General features: G+C 40.5%; 1 protein-coding gene across 3 annotated transcripts in view; it reads left to right on the top strand.

Annotated features, from left to right (window-relative positions):
• Window positions 1-26535, top strand: part of Atg10 (autophagy related 10) — a 266526-nt gene that overhangs the window by 145679 nt on the left and 94312 nt on the right. For all 3 annotated transcript variants that reach the window (XM_028760149.1, XM_028760150.1, XM_028760151.1), the window contains one exon: window positions 20484-20640. In XM_028760149.1, coding sequence (XP_028615982.1) covers window positions 20484-20640 — 157 coding nt within the window. The remainder of the gene's footprint in view (window positions 1-20483; window positions 20641-26535) is intronic.

The raw sequence follows: 26535 nt of genomic DNA, 5'->3' as shown, positions 1-26535 counted from the left end.
ACCAATCGTGAGACTGTGTTTACTACCATTACTGTAAGATGATGCTTCTTTGATAATGGTTGGATGAGGCACTTATGTGGAGTTCAGTTTTGTCTCCATGTGTTTCCAGGTCAGCTACTCTAACCCTAGGATATCTAAATTAAATTTCACTTTCTACAAGTGTGACTCATTTTATAAAGCCTTAAGATTGCTACTTCATATCAACTGAAAGAGGAGTCCTAAGCTGAAAGAAGTCTGTATCCTCTTTACGTGAAGTGTGTATCCTAAACTACTTTCTCTTAAAATGTTCATGGTCTATTGTTTTCTGAAAGTTGCCTTTCAAGTGTGATAACACTTTTAAGGAAAAATAAAGGACAAGTTAATTTCTAGGTGTTATAAATGATGGCTTGTGTGTGAGTTATTATATATATACATATATATAAAAATTTGTCTGGTAGGTTGGAAGGCTATAATTTTATTTATGAATATTTAAGAACAAAGAATAGGGATTATGGGCTTGTATTTATTATTCTGATTTTCTTTCAAAGATCAAATTATTTTAACAATAGACTCAATGTTTGGTAGAAAGAAAGAGCTAAGAACAAAAATCACATTTTGGAAATAAAGACATTTGAATCATTGAGTGGTAGGAAGACACTGCCTAATCTATGAAGATCTATTTTGTAGCTTGGGATTTAAAAATTTACAGGCTAGCTGGGCAGTGGTGGCGCACGCCTTTAATCCCAGCACTTGGGAGGCAGAGGCAGGTGGATTTTTAAGTTCGAGGCCAGACTGGTCTACAGAGTGAGTTCCAGGACAGCCCGGGCTGTAAGAGAAACCCTGTCTCGAAAAACCAAAAAACAAAACAAAACAAAAAAAGCAAACAAAAAAATTCCCAGGCTATTGTTCATTTATCAGTATGCCAAGTAGACACCCATCAAGTTTCCTGTAACTGATCAGTAAGCAGGGGTTAATTTTTTAGAGGGCAAATGGATACAAGGAAAATCAAAATCTCTCTTAAATGGGTGAAATGATACAATTTAATTTAGCAGGTAGCACTCAGTAACTCTATAATGGTCTCCATAGCAAGGCTTGTACCATCAGATTGTTTTCCTTTTCTGAAACATGTCACCAGTTCTTTTATTATTAGTTCCTTAGTCCTGTGTCACAGGCATCATAACCTGAGGGATCATGGGAACGTTTGAGGTCATCACAGAGAGTTTCTGTCCAGTATTCTGCTTGTATGAGCCATGGAGAAGGTGGATGGGCCCTTTTTCAATAAAGATTCCTTTGATATCAGGAATTTTGCTTTATTTATTGAGTCTGCTTTTTACAGTTTGAAGTTGGAAGTGAAGTTTGGGGAGCCTAGCCCAGCATTAAACCATGTTAAAGCCAAAGGAAAAAGTTGAGCTAAAAAAATAAGCTAGGTACTTCTTAATTAATGCATTTCCCTTATAGTCTGTGGATTCTATTTAGTATATATAATATACTAAATATTATACCACATTATTTGCCACATTTGTAGAAAGTAGTATCAACACAGTAGCATTACTATATAATTTAGGGACTTGTTTTAGTGGGAACAAAAGGAAAAGCCATCTAAGGATGATTGAAAGTGGACCAGCATATAAGAGTTAATATGTTTTTATTGAAGTCTGCCATATTTTAAGTGGTTTCTTGACTTAAGATGCTTGATTTGGTTGCAATAATTCCTAACAGTTACTACAGGCTAATTAATAAATTACTTCTTGAGGTTACAGTTTGATCTGTCCTTTACTTATCTTTGGACAATGCAGAAATTGTATTGTGTGTCAAACACCTTCTTTTAGCCTCAGTCACAGAGTCTGCTTAGAGGAGGCAGAAATGTGAAAAGGAAATGCTAAACTATAATTTAACAGTATCAATTACAATACCAAGAAAAGACTGAACAGATGAAAAGATTTAAACTAAACTGGGCAAAATGCCCAGAGATGCCAACAAATACAGCTTACATTAGAGAAAAATATTAATAAGTACAGAAAATGTATGCATTGGATTCTCAGGATAAGCCCCTTTTTGTCTTTTTAAAGTTAAAAAAATATTATTTGTCTATGTCTGTGTTAGGGTACTTACATGAGAGTGCAGATGTTCATCTAGGCCAGAAGAGGACAGATCCCCCAAAACTGAAGCTACAAGTAGTTATGAGTTGTCTGACATGGGTCCTGGGAGCCCAACTTGGAACCTCTGCAAGAGCAATGTATTCTTTTAAGCACTAGACCATCTCTCCAATCCCAACTTCTTGTCTTAAGGATCATTCTTATGTATTTTAGAATACAAGATTCAAGAGAGGGGGAAGGAGGAGGGGTGAGGGACAGATGGACAGACAGACAGACAGTCAGTCAGTCTGAAAGACAGAGACAGAAGCATAGTAAGACTACTAAACAGAGATAAAAGGAAAGGAAGCTTTTCCTTGCTGAGAAGCTCATGTGCCTCTTCTTACTCAGTGTTTGAGACAGGGTCTTTCTCTGTAATCCAGTCTGACTTTGTACTGTAGCCTTGGCCTCCTAATTGCCGGGACTGCAGACACAAGTGGTATGACTTACATTTCTTTCGTCACTGCACACCTGTATAGTCTCTGTCTCTCTGGCATGTGTGTATTAGTGTTCACGTATGTGGTACATGATGTGCTCATACTTATGTGCATGTGTAGGCCTGAGGTTGACCTTGTTTGCCTTCCTTGATCACTTTCCACCTCACATTTTGAGACAGGGACTCTCACTGAACCCAGAACCTAACGACTACTAGCCAGCTGGCTCCTAGCTCCCCATGTTGGCCTCTGAAAAGATATGATTATAGACCAGTTGCCAAATGTGCTTGGCACTTACATAGTTTTGGGAATTTGAACACCAGAGACCCAAATGAATGGTGAGCTTTTTACCTACTGAGACATTCCCTAGCCCCTAGTCTATTTTTCAAAACTTTCTCTCTTTTTCTGCACCCATTTGTGGTCTGCTGTCCACCCACTTCCCTCTGGGGCTTCAGACATCTCAGTATGCCAGGCTGAGAAGGGAAACGCAGAGCCAGGAATGAATAGATTCCACAGGACTCCTGTCCATCTGGGAAAGATGAGAGTGTTACAGCTCTTAGAAGAGAAGCAAAGAGGTTTGAGCATCCTGCACAAGGCAGGTAACCAGGGTCTCAGGTCTCTTATCCAGCTACAATGGCAGTGGCAGAGGAAGAGGCACTGTCCCCACTCAGAAATGAGCCTGCTAGACAGGTCCAACATCCAGCCGTGAATGCTTCTGGAGAGAGAACCCTTCCCCAAGGGTTATAGCTCAGTAAAGACAGATCCTTGGTGAAAAATTGGGTGTTTTATTCCATGTGGATAAGGACTATATAAACCTTGGTGGGTGGGATGGGATTTGGGGGGGTAGATGTTTTCTATTGGCTGAATTTAAGATGTTAATGATGCGCTATTTACATGGGGAAGGACTCCAGGTGCTACATCACGTGACTGCCCATGGTCCTCTCAGTGGGGTATATGGTTACCTGTTCCAGAGCAGGTACAGAGACATGTAGGACTCAGCCCCACTCCTGCTGGTCTCAGATCTCTGAGATTCCCCAGGGTCTGAGCTGTACCTGTTCATCTGAAATACCATTAACAAACGTTCACTGCGTGCTTTTGTCTTTAGTCTTGAGACACCATTCATTCCTAGAACTGCTGGATGACATCCTGCATTGCATCCTAGCCTAACACTTTAAGAATTATTTTTTTCTCATTAACTTCCCTGGGAAGTAGCTTATCTACTATAGACTTAAAAGTTACTTAAAGTGGGTAGGTGGTCGTGTTATGATATTTACATACACTGCCAAACTGCAGCACCATTATAATCATAACATTGTGCTGACTATACCTCACTCCTTAAAGACTTTCTGGATCTCTGTAGTCCAGCCCCCCAGTAAAACCGCTGTGGTTTGGGGAATTGCTTTGCGTTAATTTGCATTTAATTTTTTTACTTTTAATTAAAATATAATTATATAATATCTCCCATTCTCTTTCCTCCTCCCTCAAGTTCAGGGCCTTTTTCTTTGGCTATTATTGGTGCCTGTATGTGTGTTAAGTAAATATGTAAATACAACCTGATGAGTTTGTTTGCTGTTGCTTGTGTTTATGTTGTTGTGATTTCAGGGCTGGCCACCTGCTACTGAGTAACCAGTTAGGGGCTCGTCCTTGGAAGGAGTCGTTCACCTATTCTTGGCAGTCACTGGTTGCTGTGGTTCTTTGTCTAAGGGTGGGACTCCATGAGATATCCCTCTTCAAAGTCAGAGTGTGTGTTAGTGTTGCCATTGTTGAGTCTCAGGCAGCATATTGTTGAGGTAGTATGGGTATAACTTCCCCCAGAAGACACACTATCACAGCTGACTTCCTAGTCCTCTTGCCTTTCTGCCCCCTCTTCCATGATGTTCCCTGAGCGTTAAGTGCATGAGTTGTGTTGTAAATTTATTTATTGGGGCTAGGAACGCCATGCCATTTGATCCCTGCATTTTAACTAATTGTCTTTGCTAATGGTCTCCATCTGCTGCAAAGAGAGGATTCTTGGTTGACAAGTGACAGCCACAGGTATCTGTAGGAGTAAGTTTTAGAATGCAGTTAGGAACTGTGCTGATGTCAAGTGGCAGTAGTAGGTTCTCCCCTAAAACCAAGATATCAGTAGTTCTGGGTAGTTGGCTAGTGTTGGAGTAGCCGGCATGATTTCCTGCTTTGGGTAAGTCCCATCAGATAGCTGTTAGTTACCACCAACTGTGTGTGTTCCTACTGCACCTTGTGGGATCTCTCTGCACGCTGTGCGTGGTTTTAGTTCATAAGTGTCATTACTAGGTACAAGTGTTGATTGTTCCCACCTTTGCCAGTTTACATAACACCTTCTGTACTAGGAAAGCTAGTCCTCGAGAAGAGGCCTTCAGTTCACATCCAGCTCAAATCTTCTTAGGTCTGTGTCTAATGTGTGTGTGGTGTTTCTGCAAAGGTACTTAACCGTCAACCTCTAAGAGGCAACCATGGCAAAGGTGATAACTTTGAGCCTATACTGGTTTAGGAGTCTCTTGGAGTATTCTAATCAACAACTCAAAAGGAGGTTTCTTGTGCTTGGTATTGGGGATTTGGAAAGATAAGCTGTGGTACATGGTCCAAGTATTGTCAGCCCAAGTGACATGACATCATTTAAGATATATGTGTGTGTGTGTGTGTTATATAAATATTAGGTAAATATAAAATATCCTTATGACTTTTTTCAAACATTCTTACTGTTATTTGTTCTTCCTCCCTGTTCTTCTGTATTGCATTTTATATGGGATGATAAAATATATATTCTGTGTGCTGGTTTTTCACCCACCATAATTAATCACAGATTCACCCACATTATATTGCATATCAAGAGTTCTGCTTTATTGTGGAGTACACGTTCCCCTTCAGTAAGGAACATTGGTGCTTTCCACATGTGGCTGTCATAAGTACTGTACCATAGACACAGGTGTGCAGCCTTCCCTCAGTCACATGTTTTCATTATGCAGGAAGTATCTAGCCCTAGACATTGTGTCAAATGCAGATGTATATTTAACTTTTACAAATTGTCACATTTTAAAACTGGCTATATAGCAACACATACTGCCACCTGCACATCTTTGTCAAAACATATTATGATAATAATAACATCACATTGTGGCATCATATGTTTATTAACCATTTTTATTTTGGTGAGAGTATATGTCCAAAATTCTAGCATGTTTGAAAGTAGATGTCTTGTTTCCTTAAGTATAACAGTTATAACACATTCTCAAGTATATATTTCTTCCATGTATGGCTTGTCTTTAATTTCCTACTTTTATAAGGACAAAATATTTACTTCTATGGAAATCAACTATTATTAAGGAAGGTCATGCTGTTTGTGTGCTAGGAAATTCTTGCTTATGATAAGACCATAAAGATTGTCTCTCATGTGGTTTGTTTCTCCTGTGTTGGAGGATGAAAGGATGTGAGTGTCCAAACCTAGGACCTTGCACATGATAGGCACAGTTTCTACTACTGAACCACACCTTCACACCTCCACATGACAGGCACAGTTTCTACTACTGAACCACACCCCCGCACCTCCACATGATAGGCACAGTTTCTACTACTGAACCACACCCCCACACCTCCAGGTTCTAGTTTAAGAAATTTGAGATTTTAGCTTTGCATTGGGCTTATATATGTGCTGTCAGTTCTGTGCATAGTGAACGGTAGAGTTGAGTGCACGTCGCTTCCCACTGCCTGCCAGGCTTCATTTGGAACTGTGTTGAATCGTCTAGATCAGTTTTCAGAGCATTTTATGTCTATAATACAGAGACTTCTGACATTCGGAGTACATGACATATTCTCCGATTATGTAGGCCCTAAATGGATTCTCTGAGCAGTACCTTTTTTTACAGTAGCACAGAGCAACACAAGTCTTTTGTTAGACCCGTTCTTAAGTAGTTTATGATTTGGGTGCTATTTTAAATGGGATTTCTGAAATGTTCATCTTTTAGTTACTTACTGTTAAACATAAAACTACAGTTGACTTCTGTATGTTAATCTTGAATTTTGGAACCTTGCAAAATGACTATGTGTTTAAGTAGTTACTCTGGAAAATCACATGACTTCTACATATCTAGTTTATCTTCTATAAATAGTTTTGCCTTTTCATTTTCCATTTCCTTCTGTCCTTCATACCCTCCCTCCCCTCTTCCCTTTCTTTCTTGTCTTTTTCTTCCCTTCTTTTCTCCTTCCTTCCTTTTCTCTATTGATCATTTCCTTCTTGTCTCCCTCTCTCTCCTGCCCCCATTGCTCTTCCACTCCTAGTATTGCAGTGGCCCTCAGGCAATGTTGCAAAGAATTAGGGACAGTGTGCATAGCCTCTGATCCCAGAGAAGAGTATTTGCTGTTTCACTAGTAAGAGTGATGTCCCTGATTCGATTTTTTTCTCTCTCTCTAATGAAAAAAAAAAAAAACCCTTAGGGTTGTGTTTAGTGTTTATGTGTGTGCATGTGTGTACATGCATGTGAATTGCTTACATAGATGTATGTGCACACAGAGGTGTACTTGCATACAGAGGCCAGAGGAAGATATCAAGTGTCTCCTTTCATCACTCGGCACCCTATTCCCTTGAGATAGGGTCTCCTGCTAAAGCTGAAGCTCCCCTTTTTGCTGAGGCTAGCTAGCTAAAGAGCTCTCAGGATCTGCCTGTCTCTGACCCCAAATGCTGGACTTACAGACACATGCAGCCATGCCTGGCTTTTATGTGAGTGCTGGGGTCTGAACTCAAGTCTTCCTGTTTGAGTAGCAAGCTCGCCTACCCGCTTAGCCGTCCCTCCCAACTCCCTCGTGGAACTTTTAACTGCACGTCAGGTAAGGACCACGTTGGTGAGGAACATCTTTTTTGTTCCCAGTTTGATGAAGGTTTTTAATCACAGATTCAATTTTCAATGCCTTTGTTCCTGCATTAATAGAAAAGCTTTATTTTATGGCTTTTCTCTTTCATTTGTTTACTCTGGCAAATTAACTTAATTGAATTTTGAGTGTTGAACTAACTTTGCATTCTTGTGATGAATCTCATTTGGTCATTTTTCAATATTATATATTATTAAATTTAGTTTTCTGGAATTTTATTAAGAATTTCATGTCTATATTCATGAAGAATATTGATTTATTGTTTTTTGTTCTCTTTTCTATTATTAAGGTAGTAATTAATCCTATTTCAGATTTTATACTACATTTCATACAAATACTGTAATTTGCTAAGTTGTCTAGGGCTTCAGTGTCTTGTATGTTGGGTCTTTCTTTCCATGACTTCTACCCACATTAGCCTGTGCCTCATTTCTACAAGCTACAACCATCCATTATTTAGGCTAAGTGTCATCTTTTAAACTGAGGTCTTCATCTGTGATTACCTGAACATCTACAAAGTTCATATAGCTATTTTCACAGTGTCAATGGGTTACAGTCACCTGAGATATGGCTTATATCATTCTGGTACCATACTGAATTGTATAGTTGTGATATTAACACGAGGGGTTTTTTTAATTTAAAAATCTAATCAGTACATCATCTTAGGCATATACTATATGTACAAGTATTATTAAATGAATAGGTATTTATAGCTAATAATTTAAATGATTGGCTTGAGTTTCTGAAGCCTCTGAAATGGAGAAGCTGACATGAAGTTAAATGAATTGGAATTTTAATGTATAAGACATTTATTAATACTCATATTTTCATGAGGGAGTTTGAAAGTGTAGATTTCTAATACTTCATATAGGAGTGTTAATATTGTTCCCTGAGCTAGACTGGGATGAAGAGGCCCCAGTCATCTCGGTCACAGGAAATGTTCCCACAGTTCAAAGCTTTCCGTTTTACCACCCCTCTCCTATCAGCTCTTTTTCTCTCCCCTCCCGCCTGAATTTCTTAAAGTGGTAGCTGCCCTTTGTCCAATGGGGTTAATATGCTTCTTCCTAAAATATTTATTTATTTTCAAGACAAATTCAGAAGAGAGATAAAAGACATCAAAAAATACATGTCCAATTTTCGTGCACTGGTAGGGACTCAGAATGTTGAGAATTTTAGATAGGCAATATAATAAAATTATATATTATTTAGTTTAAAAATTACATAATTTTATAAAATAAAGGTACATTGCATTTTTAGTGTGTCTTGGCTATGCTCCATGCTTAAACATTAATAATTCTTGAGTGAAATTCTATTCATACAAACTAGAATAGGTAAACATTATAGAAAGCCTCAGATAAGAATTGACCACCAAATCAGTCTTCATCCAGACCTACTTCTTGTTCATTTCCTAGAATTTTCAGATCACTTTAATATCATAGTTTTGAATGAGGGGCTGGGAACTATTGTCTGACTGTTATACTGCTTATTGGTGGTGGCTTCTGGACCCATCCCTGTCTCCATGTTCTGCACATGCCATTCAATGGCGGTGTGCCTGGGGCCTTGCCCAAGGGTGTTCTAGAATAGCTAGAGCAAGCCCTGCTCCAGGGTGAGCAGACCTGTGATTTTAGGAGCTAACACCCCAAAGTAACTCACCACCAGTAAGTAGTGAGATTTATAAACAGATACATACCCCCACCTTCTAACAGCTCAGGTAGGAAGTCTGTGGTGCATTCTTTTGTGTCTCAGAGGGTCCCAATAGGGACAAGTGTCTTTTGCTTAGCAAGTGGTCCATACAAGGTACTGATTGCATTCCCTGTCTATTTCATGTCTTCATATCCCACTCTCTTACTGATGCTCCTGAAATCACTTCCAAGTAGATTAGATTACTGCCCTTCGAAGCCTCGTCTCAGGGTCTGCTTCTTGCAGTAACCCATGCTACGACAGGGACTCCCACAGAGCATAGATCTTCAAGGTAGGGGTTTTTTTCTCTCAGACTTTTGTGCGGTTGTTAACCACGTTTCTTCATGTGTTAAATGCTTCTCTTAAAGTAGGGTCCTGTGTTGAGGGATAGGAATGCCTCCCTAGTTTCTGACTATCACTGTGAACGTTTACAAATGCCTGCCTGTTGCTGCTGCCGAGAGGGTCTATTTCTGTTTCCCATGCTCAAGACCACTGTCAGTTTAATGTGTTGGCTAAGGTTTAAAAATTTTTAAAGCTCATAATGACTTAAGATATTTGCCTCACATTCACACTGAAAAAATCTTTTCTTGGTTTGACCTTTAACGCACACACAAAATAATTGAACTACACATTCTCTACAGATGTCCGTGGGTAGGTGGGCATTTAGTCTGGAGAGACTTTCTTTTTGCATTTTCAGACTTCTCTCATGTTAATGGTCAAGATAGACTTCACCTATTAAAGTGAAATGAATTATAGAGGAACTGAAATCATTAATTATGTTATAGCTCCTTATCCTTTTATGACACGTATTGCTGTGTGTGTACTGCTTTAAAACGTCTGCTCAATAGTCCGTTATAGAGGCACAAGAACGCTTTACACAAATGCAGTAAAGTGGCAGATGCTTCTTAATGACAACTTCTCAAGTCATTTAGAAAACAAGTCAGTTCTGGATTTGCGGTTTTTTCTATAAATATGGCAACTGTGTATACAAATGATCCCAAAGATGTTAGAACTGATAAATGAAATCACTCGTATAATATTTTAGACTGCTAGGAGTTAGTTTAAAAGCCACAACTGAAAGCATTTTAATAAAATTAGCATTTTTCTTACTATGCAAATAATTCTTTGCCATTATCAGGAACCAGAAAAAGACATTGATTCAGTATTATAAGCTTAACTTCTTTTATTTTCTTCTTTGGGAACCTGTGTCAATGCTGACTTATCATTAGCAATGTAAGTAGAACAGGTGGTAATGTGCTGGGTTGATGACAGGGACACATGGGGTCCAGGACTTGTAAGACCACCACAGCTCCTTCCAGGAGCAAGTTCAGTCATCTTAGAGAGGTTAGAAGGCACTGGTGATGTCCACATACCCCTTTATGCAGTACCAGGGCTTGCCTCTCCTCTGCATAGCGGGCAGACACACACAAGGCATATTCCAAAGAGTTCCAGGAAAGCTTCCACCACCTCCCTGCAGTCTCTGCTGCACAAACTGTGTGGTTGGTGATTTATGAAGACATCTGTGTTCAGGAAACTTTCATTTAAAAAGTAAAGATTCTTGGCAGGATTAATATATTCAGGCCATGCCATTTACTGTGGGTGACTTTGTCGCACTCCTTAGTGTTGGGATCAGATGAGAGGGCTGGAAGAGGAGAGTGAGGTCACGAGAACCAAGGAGATGAGGCCAAAGATCAGGTGTGCCATCTTCTATCTTTGCTGAACCATGGTCTGGGTACCAATGTGCTTGCAAAACAAGCCACTGGGATGAGATTTGGGGAATAACACAGTAACTGCTCTTGTGTTCACATTACTAATATTTAAATATGGATTTGTGTTAGTGTGTCCACTCATTTGTCAGATAATCAGGTGCCATGTCTTATCAAAACATCCAAAAATGAACTAAGTCCCAGCCACTAATGGGGAGGCCCAGATCATTTGTGTTTATAGCTCAGTGCAGTGTACCTATTCACTAGGCTCAGCAGAATGGTCCTCTGTTCATATGTCTTCGATTAGTAAGCTGCTATCTCTCAGACCCAGGGCTTCAAATGATTTCTGTGAAGAAATCTTATAAGCAAAACCAATGTGTAATAGATAAGCAAAGTCTGAGCAGAGTTTTCAAAGTTAGCCTGCTCAAGTTTGAAATTGTATTTTAAACATGAACTTAAATTTACTACTAATGACTTACTACTCCCCATGTGTGTATCACACTTAGAAGTGGTGGTGTCAATTACTGACTAGTAACTTACGGACAAGCACGCAGAGCATGAAGACTAACCTTACACGAACAGAAGGGCACCCCTGTTCACACACACCGTGTCCCAGCACCCTGTTCACACACACTGTGTCCCAGCACCCCTGTTCACACACACCGTGTCCCAGCACTCCATTCACACACATCGTGTCCCAGCACCCCTGTTCACACACACCGTGTCCCAGCACCCCTGATCACACACACTGTCCCAGCACCATCATGTGGCAGAATACGCAGGCTTGTTGACATGCTTTCTACAGCCCAGGGTATCCAACTGGTGGCTAGCACCGTTCTCATACCTGCCATGTCCCTTGGCTGTCACTTGGCAGCCTGGGCATACCTGTTCACCTGTGTGCCCTGCCTCACTGCTACCATGTAGTGGCCTAGGTTTGCATGTTTGCACATCTGTACATGGATATATATAGGTATGTGTAAAGATGAGAAGGAAATTGTTGCTGGTGGCAGAAAGACACCAGAGCAAAACAGAATGTAGCCAAAGGCCATCTAGTAGGCTGCAGCAAGAGTTGGGAAGACGTTTGGAAGGTTCCAGATGACCGATGAGTGATCCTCAGTGATGACAATTCAATGCTTCTGCACAAAAACAGTTGCTAAACATCTGCCAGGACAGGTCGTGAGATCACTGAATCAAGCATGATCTCTGGAGCAGGGTGGTTGATTATGACATACAGCGGCCTGCTGCCACAGGAGACTCGGTTTATACATGGAAGGCCTGGAGAACACGTAATCTCACAAACATATGCAGCGGCCTGCTGCCACAGGAGATGCGGTTTATACATGGGAGGCCTGGGGCCTGCTGCCACAGGAGACTCGGTTTATACATGGAAGGCCTGGAGAACACGTAATCTCACAAACATATGCAGCGGCCTGCTGCCACAGGAGACTTGGTTTGTACATGGAAGACCTGGAGAACACGTAATCTCACAAACCAAATTTATAGAAGAGGTGAGATTATATAGACTCTGAAGATGAGGAACATTTTGTCTAATCACATCTCTTGAAATTATCACTTTACACTATTTGTGAAATCTTTGGATCATTATTGGTATACCTTCACTGCAGGGCAGATTACTGCTCCTGTCTTCTCTGATTTCTTAGACCCTAGGGGCTTGCAAACATTAGTTTGCTGCCTATTACATTTTTAAAAAACTTCTTATTGATTCTTTGTGAATTTCACATCACGTACCACAACCCCACTCATCTCCCCATCCCTCCATATCTGCCCTCCACCCTTGCAGCCTTCCTCCCAAAACAAAATAAATAAATAAATAAATAAATAAAATAAACAAACAAGGAAATGTCACATCACAGAAGTGCTGTGTCACAGTGTGTCTTATACCCTTTTGCCCAGTTTTACTTGCAAATGTTCATTGCAATGAGTCATTGGTCTGGTTCAAGGCCTCTGGAAAGTGAATGTCTATGGACCACTGCATATTTTTGTTCATAGAGTATTACTAGAGGGTAGTTGAGTCCATTTTCAAAGGTTTATTTTGTTTTTAAGTGTGTGTGTGTGTGTGTGTGTGTGTGTGTGTATCCATGCACCTGCTAGTTCAGATACCCATGGATTCCAAAGAGGGCACCAGTTTTCCTGGAGCTGAAGTAACTAATGGTTGTGAGCACCTGACATGGGTACCAGGAACTGAACTTGAGTCCTCTGTAAGAGCAGTATGCACTCTTAAAGAATGAGTCCATTGCTTATTTAATGGGTTGTCGGTACATCTTTGTTGGTACAGCTGTACCTAAAGTCTGAACTACTTATTATCTGACCCTGTTTTAAAAAAAAAAAATGTTGCATGTCTGTGACACTAGAGCTAAGAAACAGTAAGAGGGTAGCATAATACAAGGAAGGGAAATCTGAAGATAAAAATATTCTTCATATTTTGAGAGGATACTGTACAAGAAACAATAAATCGTGGTTCTTCTTTTCCCCCAGAGGTAAGTCTAGTGCAAACTGATTGACTATGTAGCAAGGTAAGAATAAAGAATTTTCTCCATCTGCAGTTAAAACATAGACTGCCTCATAATGCAAGTCTCTCATAATAGTGAGTATATGCACAGTATAAGGTTTACTCCCATGTTTTCCCAAGTCCCACTATCCGTGACTCTTGTTGATTAGGGTTATCTGCTACAGAGCTGATGTAGAATATGTAAGTGATAGAAAAATAACACAGTAAGTCATTAATGGCCATTATGAAAACATAAACAAACAAGGAAAGGGGGGATTATGGCGAGTTTGAGTAGGATTGAATAAAGGAGGGGCAGTCAGCTGGAGAGACGCAGTACCTGGGGATTTGAGTTGAGGTGTATTAGGCTTCCTCTCAGAGGAGACAGATGAGGCAGTAGTGTGTATAGCTAGCTAGTGAAACTTGATAACTAGGCCTAGTTGACTTTTTGACCCAATAGAACTAATCTATGCTCTGCATACATATGAAGCAAGGCTTTCTGGAGTTGTTCACTACCACCTACAATAGCATCATCAAGAACATCACTAACAGGTAGTGATGCTAAATTTCAACCTAGAACTACTGAGTCTGAAGTTTGAGAGTAGAGGCCGGAAGTACATCTGTTCAACATTCACCCTCTCCAAGAATCTGATGTCTGTGGAAAGGCAGAGTCCTGGATCTGGAGCCTAAAGTTTGTGTCTTTGCTCAGTTTCTTAGTTGCTGGGTGACTGTGGATATTCTTCCTAGAGCAAAGGAACAAATGACATAATGCACATCAACATGTCATACAAATCCTAACATTGCTGCTTTCTGATGTAGGATGTAAAAGGCAACTGAGAAAAAATTCGTCTAACTGACTTTTGATATGTAAAATAGCTGAAAATCTTCCGTGTTCTTTTAGTTAGTCATTATTTATATAAGGAATGTCAGACTTTTAAATTTCCCATCCTGCTAATTCTCTTACACTTAGATAGGTAGAAATCATAAAGAAAAGAATCTGCCCTTTTGAAAAGGCTGTATGTATGAGCTTTGTTGGTTTTGTTCCTAGGAACGTAAGCTCCATGGTATGACACAAGGGCTAATTGCCTTTAACATACATGGTACTGTGAAGCAGTATTTCTTCTTGCCACAGGACATCAACTCTCTAGCATGACTCTGACAGACAGCTCCTTCCAGTCTACCCTGGACTCAGCCTTTTGGCTTGCTTCCCAGCTCCAGGCACTAACAGGGTTGCTGTCTCCTGTGTGGTCTTAAAGGAACCAAAGACTAAGAACCACATGGCTGGGATAGCGATAAACAGCCAGAAAACTGCCAGATGTGCTCTGCCGGGTTTCTGAGTCCCTCCCTCCTGCCTCACCCTTCAGCACAGTCGGCAGAAAAGGGTTTAATTTTGTACTGGAGAGAATCCAACCTACACTGATCATCATGACGCTAATATGAAACATAAGCAAAGTGTCCAACTCCCTTTTCCTGTTTGCATCGCTAGTTCTGCTGACAGTAATGCTGGTAAAGAGGGGCCTGGCTACGGTGCCTCCTGTGGACCATCTATGACCCCTGTGGTTTTAGTGCTGCCTGCTTTGCATGGAAAACCACCCCCTTATATGTCAGATATAACACATGCATTTCTAAGAAAATGACATCATTTGCAGTGGTTCTTGTGATAGTCACTAGCTCAAAAGCTTCAAAGTTGATGAAAAAAAAGAAAACAACTCACTCTAGTAATTAAGATAGCAAAAAGACTACACACAGTAAAATAAGAGCTGGTGGCTTGAAGTCCCACAGATTATTTTTATAGTTTGTAACAAATATTTCTTATTAAATATTAAATAATTATATATAAATATGTTGTATATTTCTTATTAAATATCAATTAATTAATTATTAAGTAAACATTTCTTATTAAATAACTGCCTTTTCGTTGGGTCTGTCAAAAGGCCTCATCAATCTAAACTCCTGTAAGTACTTACTCCTATAAGTACTTGTTGTTTCAGGACACTCAGCAAATGGCTTTTTACGTAGCGTATCTTGCTACTGTGATTGGATGTCCTATATGACTACTTACGGATACAGCGTAAGACAGCCTCGGAACCAGCAGCACTGGCCCGCTGCCCCCTCCTTGGCTCATGGCTATGAATTGTGAGCCACCGACATTAGGTTTGAATCCAAGAGACCAAGATGACCAAGGTGACCGTCTTTTTCCTTGAGAGACATTGTGAACAGAGCTCCGCCACAGTCAGAGACGGTTTGTGGTAGGAGTGCACCTTCTCTCCCTGTAATTATTTCTCGCTGTAGGATAAATAGAGATACAGATCTCATTTCCAAAGCTCAACATTCTATTTGGATTTGCTTTCAATAAAATATCTATGAAGTGTCTTCAGCAAGATCCCTACTTAATGGGATTTAGTTGTGAAGCTTAATTCATATCAGATTTACTAAATGAGAGATCACTGTCAACTTATTGTTAATTGAATTCAATAAAATCAAGGTTTCTATAATTAATGTAACTACTTAATCTTTTAGCTCCATGAATGAATATAATTTTCTGAACATAGGTTCCTTCTCGGTCAATGAATTAGTAACATCTCGGGGAAAATAAATGTATTGTGAGTTCTTTTTCTAATAACTCTTAATATCAAGTTAAGTAAATCCAAATATTTAAAACACTGCATAATGAAAAAAGCAAAACATTAAGCTAAAAATGCTATTATGTTTTGAGTATCAGCCAAAATCCAGTGCAGTAATAATTGAGAAGTGGCTTTCTATAGCTGCTGAGTGCCTTTTCCCCGAGCTGAAGTGAACAAGCATCTTTTCAGTCCATAAAGAGCAGCTAGAGAGAGCCCAGAGCCCGCAGTTCGGTGTTGGAGACTGCGGAGTCCCACACCGTGCGTTTGGGGCTACTTTCAGGCGCGTAGGCAGCACGGGAGCGGGAGCGGTGAAAAGTCTGCTTTACCTTGACTTCTTAGAGATGCCTTATCCCTGGAGCTTCCTGCCCTAGGCAGGCAGTCCACCGAGGAGACTCCTCTCCTCCAGCTGTTGTTTACTGCTTATGTAACCTCAGAGAGGAGCATTGTGACTCATGTAGCTTTGGTAAGGTTCCTGAGCCTCCTCTTTCACTGATCCTTCTGTGTTCCCCTCCTCCTTGCAGAAGGGAAAGTTCCAATTCAGAGGATAAACTGTAGGCAGAACAAAATGTTGTGGCTGCAGTGCCAGCCCTTGCTTCTGACTCCCTTGACGCCAACTGCATTTCTGGGCCTTGTTTGTATACATGAGCTGAGAGTGTTGGGCGAGATGCAAAGATGAAAGTTCCTCTAAGTGTTAATTCTCCGATTCTGTGTACTGTAACACAATGTCAGAAAAATTTCCTTAGTTTTATTTGGAGGAGTAAGTGTCCACTAGAGTTGATAGAGCAGTTAAATGAACATGCAAGGACCTGTCAAGCAATTCCTAAACCCACTACTTTGTGACCAGTCATGCCCCCTCTGCACTTGGACCTACTAACTGCACTAATTATCTTAAACAAATTAGACACATTGGGTTCTTATTAGTAGCATGACCACTCTGCCATCTTTGTGCCATCTTTGGGACTGATTTGTCCCAGTGGTGAGTTCTTGTAAAAGTGGTAACTATGACAACTGGAATGTTGATCCTGATACAGTAGACTGATCTTACTCAAATGCCCATTCACTGGAACGTACATGTGTGTGTGCGTGTGCGTGTATACACGCGTGCAGGGGCTATGCAATGTTCTCATGTGTAGGAAAGTGTGTAGCTGCCAGTGAGAACCGTGATTGGGTGGAAGCTTTTAATGGGCTCTCCACAAAGCCTGTTTGTCCCTTGTCCCTTATTTCTTAAACGTTATAGCATCCGTGTGGAACCAGAAATGTGTCTTTTATCTATCCCCAACACATTCTTGAGTTCTTAATTTGAATGAGGCTGAAGGATATCCTTTCAAAAATCTTACCTTCTCTGGTAAGGCTGGGTCTCAGATAATGCATTACTGTGGTTTTCTGCAGACATTAAGAACTCATTTCCTTAGACTCAGTAGGTTTCTCAAGAACTGTACAATGATGGAGCCAGGGAGGTAGCTAAGTGGGCACACTTACTTTACAAGTGCAAGGATCCTAATCCAAACTCCATCACACACACACACACAGAATGCCAGGCATGTGGGTACTTGTAAATTTAGCATTTGGGGTAGATGTAGGCAGGTCCACGAATTCACTGACAACTCAGGTTTAGGGAGACCCTGTCTCAAGATAATAAGGTGATGGCAATAGAGGAAGACACTTGTCCTACACATGTAGCACAGGCAAGCATGCACATACTCTTCCTGCTTAGGAAGTGAGGACAATGAGAGCAAGAGTTTGAGTCTAGTCTGGGCTGTCTTGCCAGTCTCTGTCTCAAAAAAGCATCTTGAAGTATAGGTAAAATGGAAATTTAGATAAATTAATGATCGAATGTTATTTAACAACTTTCATCTTTATAAACATCAATATATTTATGATTACTGAGCATAAGTTGGTTTATGTAAGAGGTGTTCAAAAGCTGCAAACAGAAAATGTGCCATATATATATGGCACATTTATGTGTGTGTGTGTGTGTGTGTGTGTATATATATATATATACACATATATACATACATATATGTAGAGGGGGGAGGGATAGATAGATATGTTACACATTCTTCTAGGTTGTCGACATACATATTTATCTCTAAAAGAGTTGATGTAATTCCACAAAAAATTCAAGCAAACTAAATATCAAACGCTTCACAGAAGAATAGACATTAGCAATCAACATAAAAGTAGATGTTTGCCTTTGCTAAGACTAAAGAAAGGCAGAAATTAGAACAAAAACTGAAATTTAAGAACTCCTCAAATGGTCACAATGAAAACTCAGTATTAATTCTGTATAGGACATTCTACCGTGGTGTCCTATCTTCCCCAAAGGCAGCAGAGCCACACAACTGTGGACTGAAACTAGGAGTCAAATAACTTCTTCCCCTTTGTAAGTTTATTTTCTTCAGCTATTTTGTCTTGTTGGAAAGTTGACTAATACACCCAGTCATTACAAAATTAACACATAAGCAGTGAGAGTCCCAGCATGCAGCTTTTCTCTACTTTAGTTTGTAACCATTTTAAAGACACAGGGACTCCCTTTTCCAGAGCTGTTGGCATGCTGTATGTCCCTCTTCTCCACCCTCCGCTGAACCATGCTACATACTATATGGTCCTTCAGATTCTCATTTACAGATAGTTTGCCATCTTCTGCTGTGTCACTGAGCCTTACTGCCTTCACCAGGTGCCACTGAAGGACTATCGTGTCACTGTAGACAATGCCCTCACCATGTGTCATTGCAGGACTACTTCATAGCTGGTGTTTTAAAAACATTTCTTTATTGCTGAATATTTTAGGTTGATTATGTAATATTCTTCTAAATTCAGCTATAATGAATATCTTAGCTTCTGTGTCCTCATACTTTGGTTTTTCTGTGGTTCAGATTTCCAGCAATGAAACCATGAACTGTATCATCGAGTAGATATATTTTTAAATTCAAGAAACACTGACAAACTGTTTTCAACAAAAAGCTGTATCAAGTTATATCACCAGCAAACATGTATGAAAACCTACCTCTTTTAAGGGTTCTACTTCTAAATAGTACCATATATGACAACCAAACCTTTAACATGTGGCCCTATGGGGACACTTAAGATCCAACTCATAACAAGTTGCAATTCTTATATAATGTTGGGAAACAAAAGAAATTATAAATGTGAAATAATCCAGTTGTGAACCAAAGAGAAAGAACTTGGTTACAAATTTATTGCAACAGATCTCGATACTTGTGGCTAAAATGAAATAAACAGAAAAAGAACACCTCTCTTTTGTTGTTGCATTAATTGTATCTGGAATATTTAGTTGAATGATTTCTCGCTGATTATTTAACTCATTGTTTTTAATTGATATGTTTACAGATGTTGGGTGACAACTCTTGTATAAATACCTCCCATTGTGACTTATCTACTGTAGTGTCTCCCAGGGAACTGACTGGGAGTGGGAGTTAGAATGGAGATACAGATCTGCAGAGCAGCTCCCTCCTTACGTAGCTCCACAGGCAACCTGATGTCATGTTGATAAAGTTTGCCTCTCTTCTGTAGTTCTTTCCCATTGTGCATTGTTGCTGTTTTAGTGAGATGCTGAAAAGAGCCAAACTCAGTTCCTCCTTCTTCCTACTAATTTAATTTCAAAGGACAAATTCTCCAACCCACATAAGTGCACGTGGATGGACCCAGCAACCCAGATTCACATGCCCAATCAGTGGCTTCTAAGTGTAAAGATACATTCTTAAGAGTTGCCCGTGCATGATAAGAAAGAACCAGCCAGTGAAGAAGGATTATTTGGGAAGTGGAATGGCTTTTGCCATCTCTGCTTACACAGCCTTGTTTAACTTCCTGGTAGTCTATGCTGATGACCATACCCTAAATCAAGACTTATTGCTGAGCTGTACCAAAGATACACAAAATAACAGAAGCAGAATCACTTGGGATCTGAAATACACCTAACAAACTCAGACTCTTGCAAAATAACTTACTCCAAATGGAACTGAGGATTGCTCAGCGTACAATGAGTCACCCTTGGGCGAGTACAATAGAACTTGTAGGGGCATTTCAAGGCCTCTGTTCAATTGTTAGAACGGTTTTTACCTTTTGCTGCTCTTGTTGCTAAAAACCACACAGTGAAAACTTCAGAGTTGCTGCTGCTGTAGTTCTCTGTGCTGCCCCCTCGCCTGTCCTCCCCCACTCCACACCTACCCCTACCCCTGCCACCACCCTTGCCCCACCCCACTCCTCAGCTCCTATCCTGTTTCTCTACCCAGAGCTGCTTTGTTTCCCCCCAACAATCTGGAATTACTTAATGCTAATGTTTTCTGGTTTGACTGTTTACCTAGGACCCAAATGTTAAGTGTTTGTGTGGGTAACTCCCTTTTTCTTACCTCCTAGCCTTGAATTTACTTAACTGTTCATTTGCAAGGAGAAGCTCTCATCCTTCCCTCTCCACGGCTGCACTCCGGTGTTGCTGTTGTTGTTGTTGTTGTTGTTGTTGTTGTTGTTGTTGTTGTTTTAATTGACAAACTTGGTTTAGCTTAGTCTCTGCTTTTTCCCCCCAGGAGAATTTAGAGCTACCACTGGATGATTCTGAAGTGATGGAGCCTTCGGCGGCGGCGGCGGCGGCGGCGGCGGCGGAAGTGATTAAACACGAGTATCATGTCCTATACTCTTGTAGCTACCAAGTGCCGGTGCTTTACTTTAGGGCAAGCTTTTTAGGTAAGACCATGTCTAATACAGAAAGCAAACGTATAAAATTTGCATATGACACAAGGAACATATTTGTAAAATCGTGAGAGGGGAAGAAAATAGAGGTAAAAATAAAAAGCTGTAGGTGAGGTAAGGTTTTACCAGTAAAACTTCTCATGCTTCAGAAAGAACAGACTTCATAGTGAATGATATCATCCCAGCCTTAAATCTGAGCTTCACATTTTTGGCCTCTTGCCTGATGTTGACTAAGCCCCCTGGCCTTTCTTGACTTTAAACAAGTAGGAACAGCTTAAAGCTGCAATGTTTATTTACTTCTAACTTTGCAGTAAAAATTTCTTTCTGTCTCAAGTGATGCCGTTAACTCAAAAGTTTCTGGACTTCTTTCACCAAGAGCTTATGGTTATTACAAGAAATGTTTATTGGTTAGCTTAAGGTGTATTTAAGAAGAGCGGTAACACCTCCGTTAGCCATGTACACATCTCAGATGCCTCAGTGTCTCACTGTGCTGTCATCTAACTCATTCTCCTTCCTGGAAGGTGTTTCCTTGGAGTCCCCTGCTAATGAAGCTTATTTAGTGACAACCACATGGCGTCCTCATACTGCAGCTTGGGGACACCAGGGAGACGGCTGGGTATGCACTGGCTAAATTAGGTCAACTTCTGGGTACTTTGGACTCAGGGCTTCGTCCAGCCTACCTCTTACCTTGTGTCTCTTTTTGCGAGTGCCTTTCTCGGCAATACTTTGCTTTTGCAGACTTTTGCATTTGCAGACTGCTAACTTCAAGATAGCTACGACATCTGAATTTAGCCAATGATATTTTATTTTTAATTAAAAAGTAGCTTCAACTGCCTTGAGTGTGTATTTGGTGGGTTTAATCACTCGCCGCTTTGTATTGTTTAATGGTCTCCAGTTTTGCAGTGCTGGCAGTTTAACAAGCACTTACGATTTAAAACAAGAGCAAATTCTTAGAGACTCCCTGGTGAGAAGATTTTAATCTGAGGTGCAGTTCCTAAAGAACTGACAATTTGGGGTAAATTTTTAACCTGGGGCTTGAGGACTGAGGACACAGATAGTTTACTAACTCAACCTCTTATGCGGATTCATCCGTATGACTATTCCTAACCCTTAAAACAGCTGTTTTATTGTAATTATATTTGAAATCCAGAGGTTAAAGAGGATTTCGTGTCTGCTCTCTACTGAAAGGTGGGGGAGAGATTCCTTACTTAGGGTGGAGGTGGTAGGGAATGCCTTTCTGGATTCTAGTTTGCAGTCGCCCTATGTAGCGCCATCTAGATCCAAAGACAAGCCAGGGCTGCAGGTAGAGGACACAGGACAGTCATTCTGGTTCTTCAGCACTCTTCTTTCATATAATCAGTATTCACTGTAATCAGTTAATCACCAGAGACGAGTTTCCAGAGACAAACAAGTCCTCTAGCTTGTCAGCATCATGGATGTGAGGTGTTGCAACCACGGCTGCCTCTAGCTGGAAGTGGGTCTTGCCGAGGCCCGCTGATGAGCTCACACTGGCTCTGTGCTCTGCACGTGCCAACAGCTCCCCTCACAGCACGGCACAGTGATTGTTCCTGCAAGTCCAATTATCTCTTAACGACATTAGTGTGCTTCCTGCATGCCTTTCTGCGTGGTGATTTTAGTCCTTAAAACATACACACACAAGTAGCACTCCTGGTTCTATTTTTAGAATTTTAAGCCACCCTTCATGTGTGGCTGATAAAGAAAACCAAAGAAGGCATTTGTTTTATGTGGAAATGTATTCCCAACCTCTTGTTCTGTCTTGTATAGAATTGGGGTTTTTTTTTAGTTCTTTTTATTCTAGAATTCATTTGATATTTGTTTAGGCACATTAAAATATATAATTATTTTTATGAAGCATATTGAAATGTTTTCTTGTGAAAAAAAATGGAAAATGGATCATTGTTTGATCATTCGGTGTACTTTCAAATTTGGCTTTTACCTGGCTTAAACTTAGGGACCTTCTAAGAATGCACCATTTTTCATTTATAAGTCATTTTTTAAGTATTCTCCCTGATCCTGTCCTTTTGATGTCTGCTTAGCCTGGCTCTTCATGTGTTAACAATCTGATGGTGTGGAGAATGTATTCCTAATGTCTTCCTCTTATTCCAGACCCAGGTTTTTCTTTGTTTCCTTCCAAGAGAATCCGACCTAGAAACAGAATGCTTGTAAAACTTCTTGCCCAAGGGTCTTCTCCCCTTCCCCCCACCTTGACTTTATTTGGTTGTTGTTACAAAAAGTAGTTCATTTGTTTGTGACACAAGTTAGAGTTTCTTTTGCATCTGTTAGTAAAAATCAATTTCTCTGTTTAACTTTGAATTTTTTTCTATACATTCATATACATATATACATACACACACACACAAATGGGAAATGTCGAGCAAGGGTTTGGTAGTTCCCATTGAAATGACATCACTTTATCAACTGGTTTCGACTTCTTGTGAATCCATTTTGATTCTTGAAATGCAGATCCACTGTGCTTTGAGTTCCCTTTGCTCCTGTGTATGATCCAGTGTCTGCCTGAGACTCAGCTAACATGCTGGCTACTCTGGCTCCTCCCACAGCCTGTCTGTGACCTCCCAACAGACCATGTCATCACCTCACACTGCAGAATAATAACGGGTCTGTCTATCTGCCCCTACCAGATGCTCCTCAAACATATAAAAAGTAGTGAAGGGTATTAGTGTTGATTACCTACAAAGTGAGAAGCATTGATTATGGACGTGTGCTCGGTGGTTACATGGCATTTTAACACACACGCCATGCTCACCTGGCTAATTTTGTTATTCACATCGTCATCTCTAGGCAAGCATCAGCAGATGCTTACTGGATGAATCAATAGTGAGGAATCTGTAAGCATTTCTAAATATAGCCAAAAGACTAAAATATTGTCAATGTAATACTGTTCTCAGTGTTGGGACGGGGCATAAGGAAGAAGTGACACTGTTCTCTCCAGGAGACCTAAGGTCCACACTATTTATATGTCTTTGCTGTTGAAGCACTTGCTTCTCAGAGACTGTAGAGCTTCTCAGAGACCATAGAAATAGAAAGCTAAGGAAAATGGAACATTCTGAAGACCCAAAGCATGAATCCAGCCTCACTGAGCAACTATCCTATCTCTGTAAATGTGTCTTTATTTGATTCTTGAAGGCAGATGGCCACGGTCATGTAGCCTTTACTTCTGGATGCCTCTCTTATCAATAAGACCCCTAGGAACATGGTGCATCCTCTTTTCTTTTCCCGACTACTACTGAAACACTCTGCTGTCACAATTCTCCTTCTGCAGCCTCCTGAAAGCTTGCTTATGGCTGTGGTGTGCACTACCATGCCTAACCAGGAGCTTGGTTCCCAAAATGATAGGATAGACCGAAGCGAAGCTTCTCTTCACTGCTCTTGCCATTGTCTGTTTGGGCAGGCAAAGGTAGTAGTACTATTTATCATCAAGTGTTTGAGTGAGAGGTCGCTGCCCTTTCCTTTGAGATGCTGCAAATATAAACCACAACGAGTCTGGTTTTGAGCAGTGCCTTGTGGTTTGAGAGTCCATCCCCACAGAGCATCCATTGTTATCCCGTATATATTGGGGCATTTTCTTTTTTCTACCTTGTACATTTGCGGCGCTGGAGTTTTACCAAAGGTGGTGTATGTGCTGCTTGTGTGCTCGCCCACTTAGCCCACCCACTGCTTTTTAAGCCCTCTGCATCAGTTGTTTGTACCATGACACAGATGCCCTTTCTCATCATCTTTATTGTTCCATGGACATTTATGTCCCGGTTTTCCTTGATGGACTTGGCTGGGAGCAAATGGCAAATGTTGGAAATGTGGTTTAAAGAGTCTATTTATACCGAATGGCCTTGATCTCACCAGAGTCATGGGTTTAAGCACCCATCCTGACACCTTAACTGGAGATTTTTGTTTATTCTAGATTGAATTCTGACTTATTTCTTCCATTTCCCTTTTCTCTTTCCCTTTGTTCTTAATCTTTATTGAGAAATGGACCAAGTGGTTCTTCTCATTTTCAAATACTTAATTCTTTGGCTGACATATGCATTCTTCTTGGGAGCTGTTTTGACATACTTCCTTAATTAGTCAGAAGGGCTGTTTTAGAATAGGGACAGAAACATTTCTCCCATTCTGCAACTGAAGTCTGTCTTATTGGCCCAGAAAGCAAGGATATAGAACTTAAAATGTACCCCAGATACTTCCTGTGGAAGATTTGTTCAGTTGTTATGGGCTTAAAAGATGCTCACAGCAAAGAGGAATGAAAGAAGTAGCAACAGTTCACTCTCCGAGGTGGGATAAAACAAAGCAAGGGAAAGGTTCAGATAAAGAACATCAAACTGTGAAATCCAAGTACATAAGTCATCAAGGTGAAGGAAGAGGAGCGTTGCTTGAACCCAGAGCGTGAGGAAGTCTCTGGTTTGAAGTACACAGAGGAGGCTTAAAGGAGGAAGAAAGATGTGAGTCATGGGGAGTGGAAAAACAGAAGTCAAGGATTTGTAGCTCCATCTCAGGGACCTCTGAGGGACAGTGAGCGGTTCACGCCCAGCTTTGGGGACAGAGTGAACGATGCGTGCTTGGCTATCAGCACAGATGGAAGAAATGGTTGAAAAGATGAATGGGGGTCAAATTATGGATGAGCTAATGGGTAGGAAGGAGTTGAGACATAGAAATTGAGAAAGTGAGCTGAATTACATTTCCTAGAAACCATGAGATGAAAGGACAGATGAATAAGGAGAGTGAAATGCTGGACAGGACTGTGACGCTTCCGTCGTTGTCAGCGTTATTAAAATCTTAAAATAGCGACCTTTAACAAAAGATGGGCTGGAAAGAACGTATTTTGTATTTCCAGGATAAAATTCCTGCCGTTGAGTAGGAGTTATTTAGTAGAGAGAAAAAAAGCAGATGAGGCTCAAGCAAAAATGATTTCAGTTAATTATCACAATAAGCAGAAAATGGAAAATAAATTGACAGATAATTTAACTTAGAATCTCATCTGATTGTAACAACATTTAAGAAAGCTCATTAATTTATACTGTATGTAAGCAGGAATGAGTCTAGCAAAAGTCCCATCAGCCAACTAGAACATGAATTTGAGTCAAAAATAGAGTCTAGGGACTAAAATCAGATATGAGGAGCAAATGATGAATGCTATTAAGAAAAATAATAAAAAATTGAGTTAACTAATACAAAAATGGACAAACAGAAAAGTCGAAATTGTAGAGAAAAGTTAGCAAGAATGAAGGAGTGTTGAGCCTTGTTCATATTTACAACCCTCTGAGGGCGTAGAGAACAGTAGGGCATGTTACAGAACATGAGAGTAGTAGAAAGTTACTAAAAAAATACAAGTTCATTAATAACACATACCAAAGAAATGTGGAAAGTGGCATGACGGAGTTAAATAAGCTATTTCCATAAGCACCTAACACCACACATGTGTAAGACAGCCTGGAAGAGGATACACAAGGAAGAGAGCCGGTGATCTCACCTGTGAGAGGCTGCATGACAGCCTGCTGGGCAGATGAGTGTCTGCGCTTCCCAGTAGGGGAAATCCTCCTTTACTCCAGAACAAAACAACCACTACCACCACCAGCAGCAGCAGCTTGAGTGTTTATAAAAGCACAGGAATCCAAAGCCTCGAATTGAGCCATGGTTGCAACCCCAGGACTGGACTTGGAATGGGAGGCAGAAGGATCAAGAGTTCAAGTCCAGCCACAGCTCCTTGGCCTACCTAATAAGCTAGCAGCAAGCATGGGATGAATGCTACCGCTGCCTCCCACATCTGTACGGATGTGTTTTGTGTGTGTGTGTGTGTTTCTGTCTCTCTGTTTCTCTCTCTCTCTCTCTCTCTCTCTCTCTCTCTCTCTCTCTCTCTCT

The sequence above is a fragment of the Grammomys surdaster genome, unplaced genomic scaffold (assembly GCF_004785775.1).
Source record: "Grammomys surdaster isolate TR1022 unplaced genomic scaffold, NIH_TR_1.0 126391, whole genome shotgun sequence".
Taxonomy (NCBI): Eukaryota; Metazoa; Chordata; class Mammalia; order Rodentia; family Muridae; genus Grammomys; species Grammomys surdaster.
This window is presented reverse-complemented; position numbering and strand designations above follow the sequence as displayed.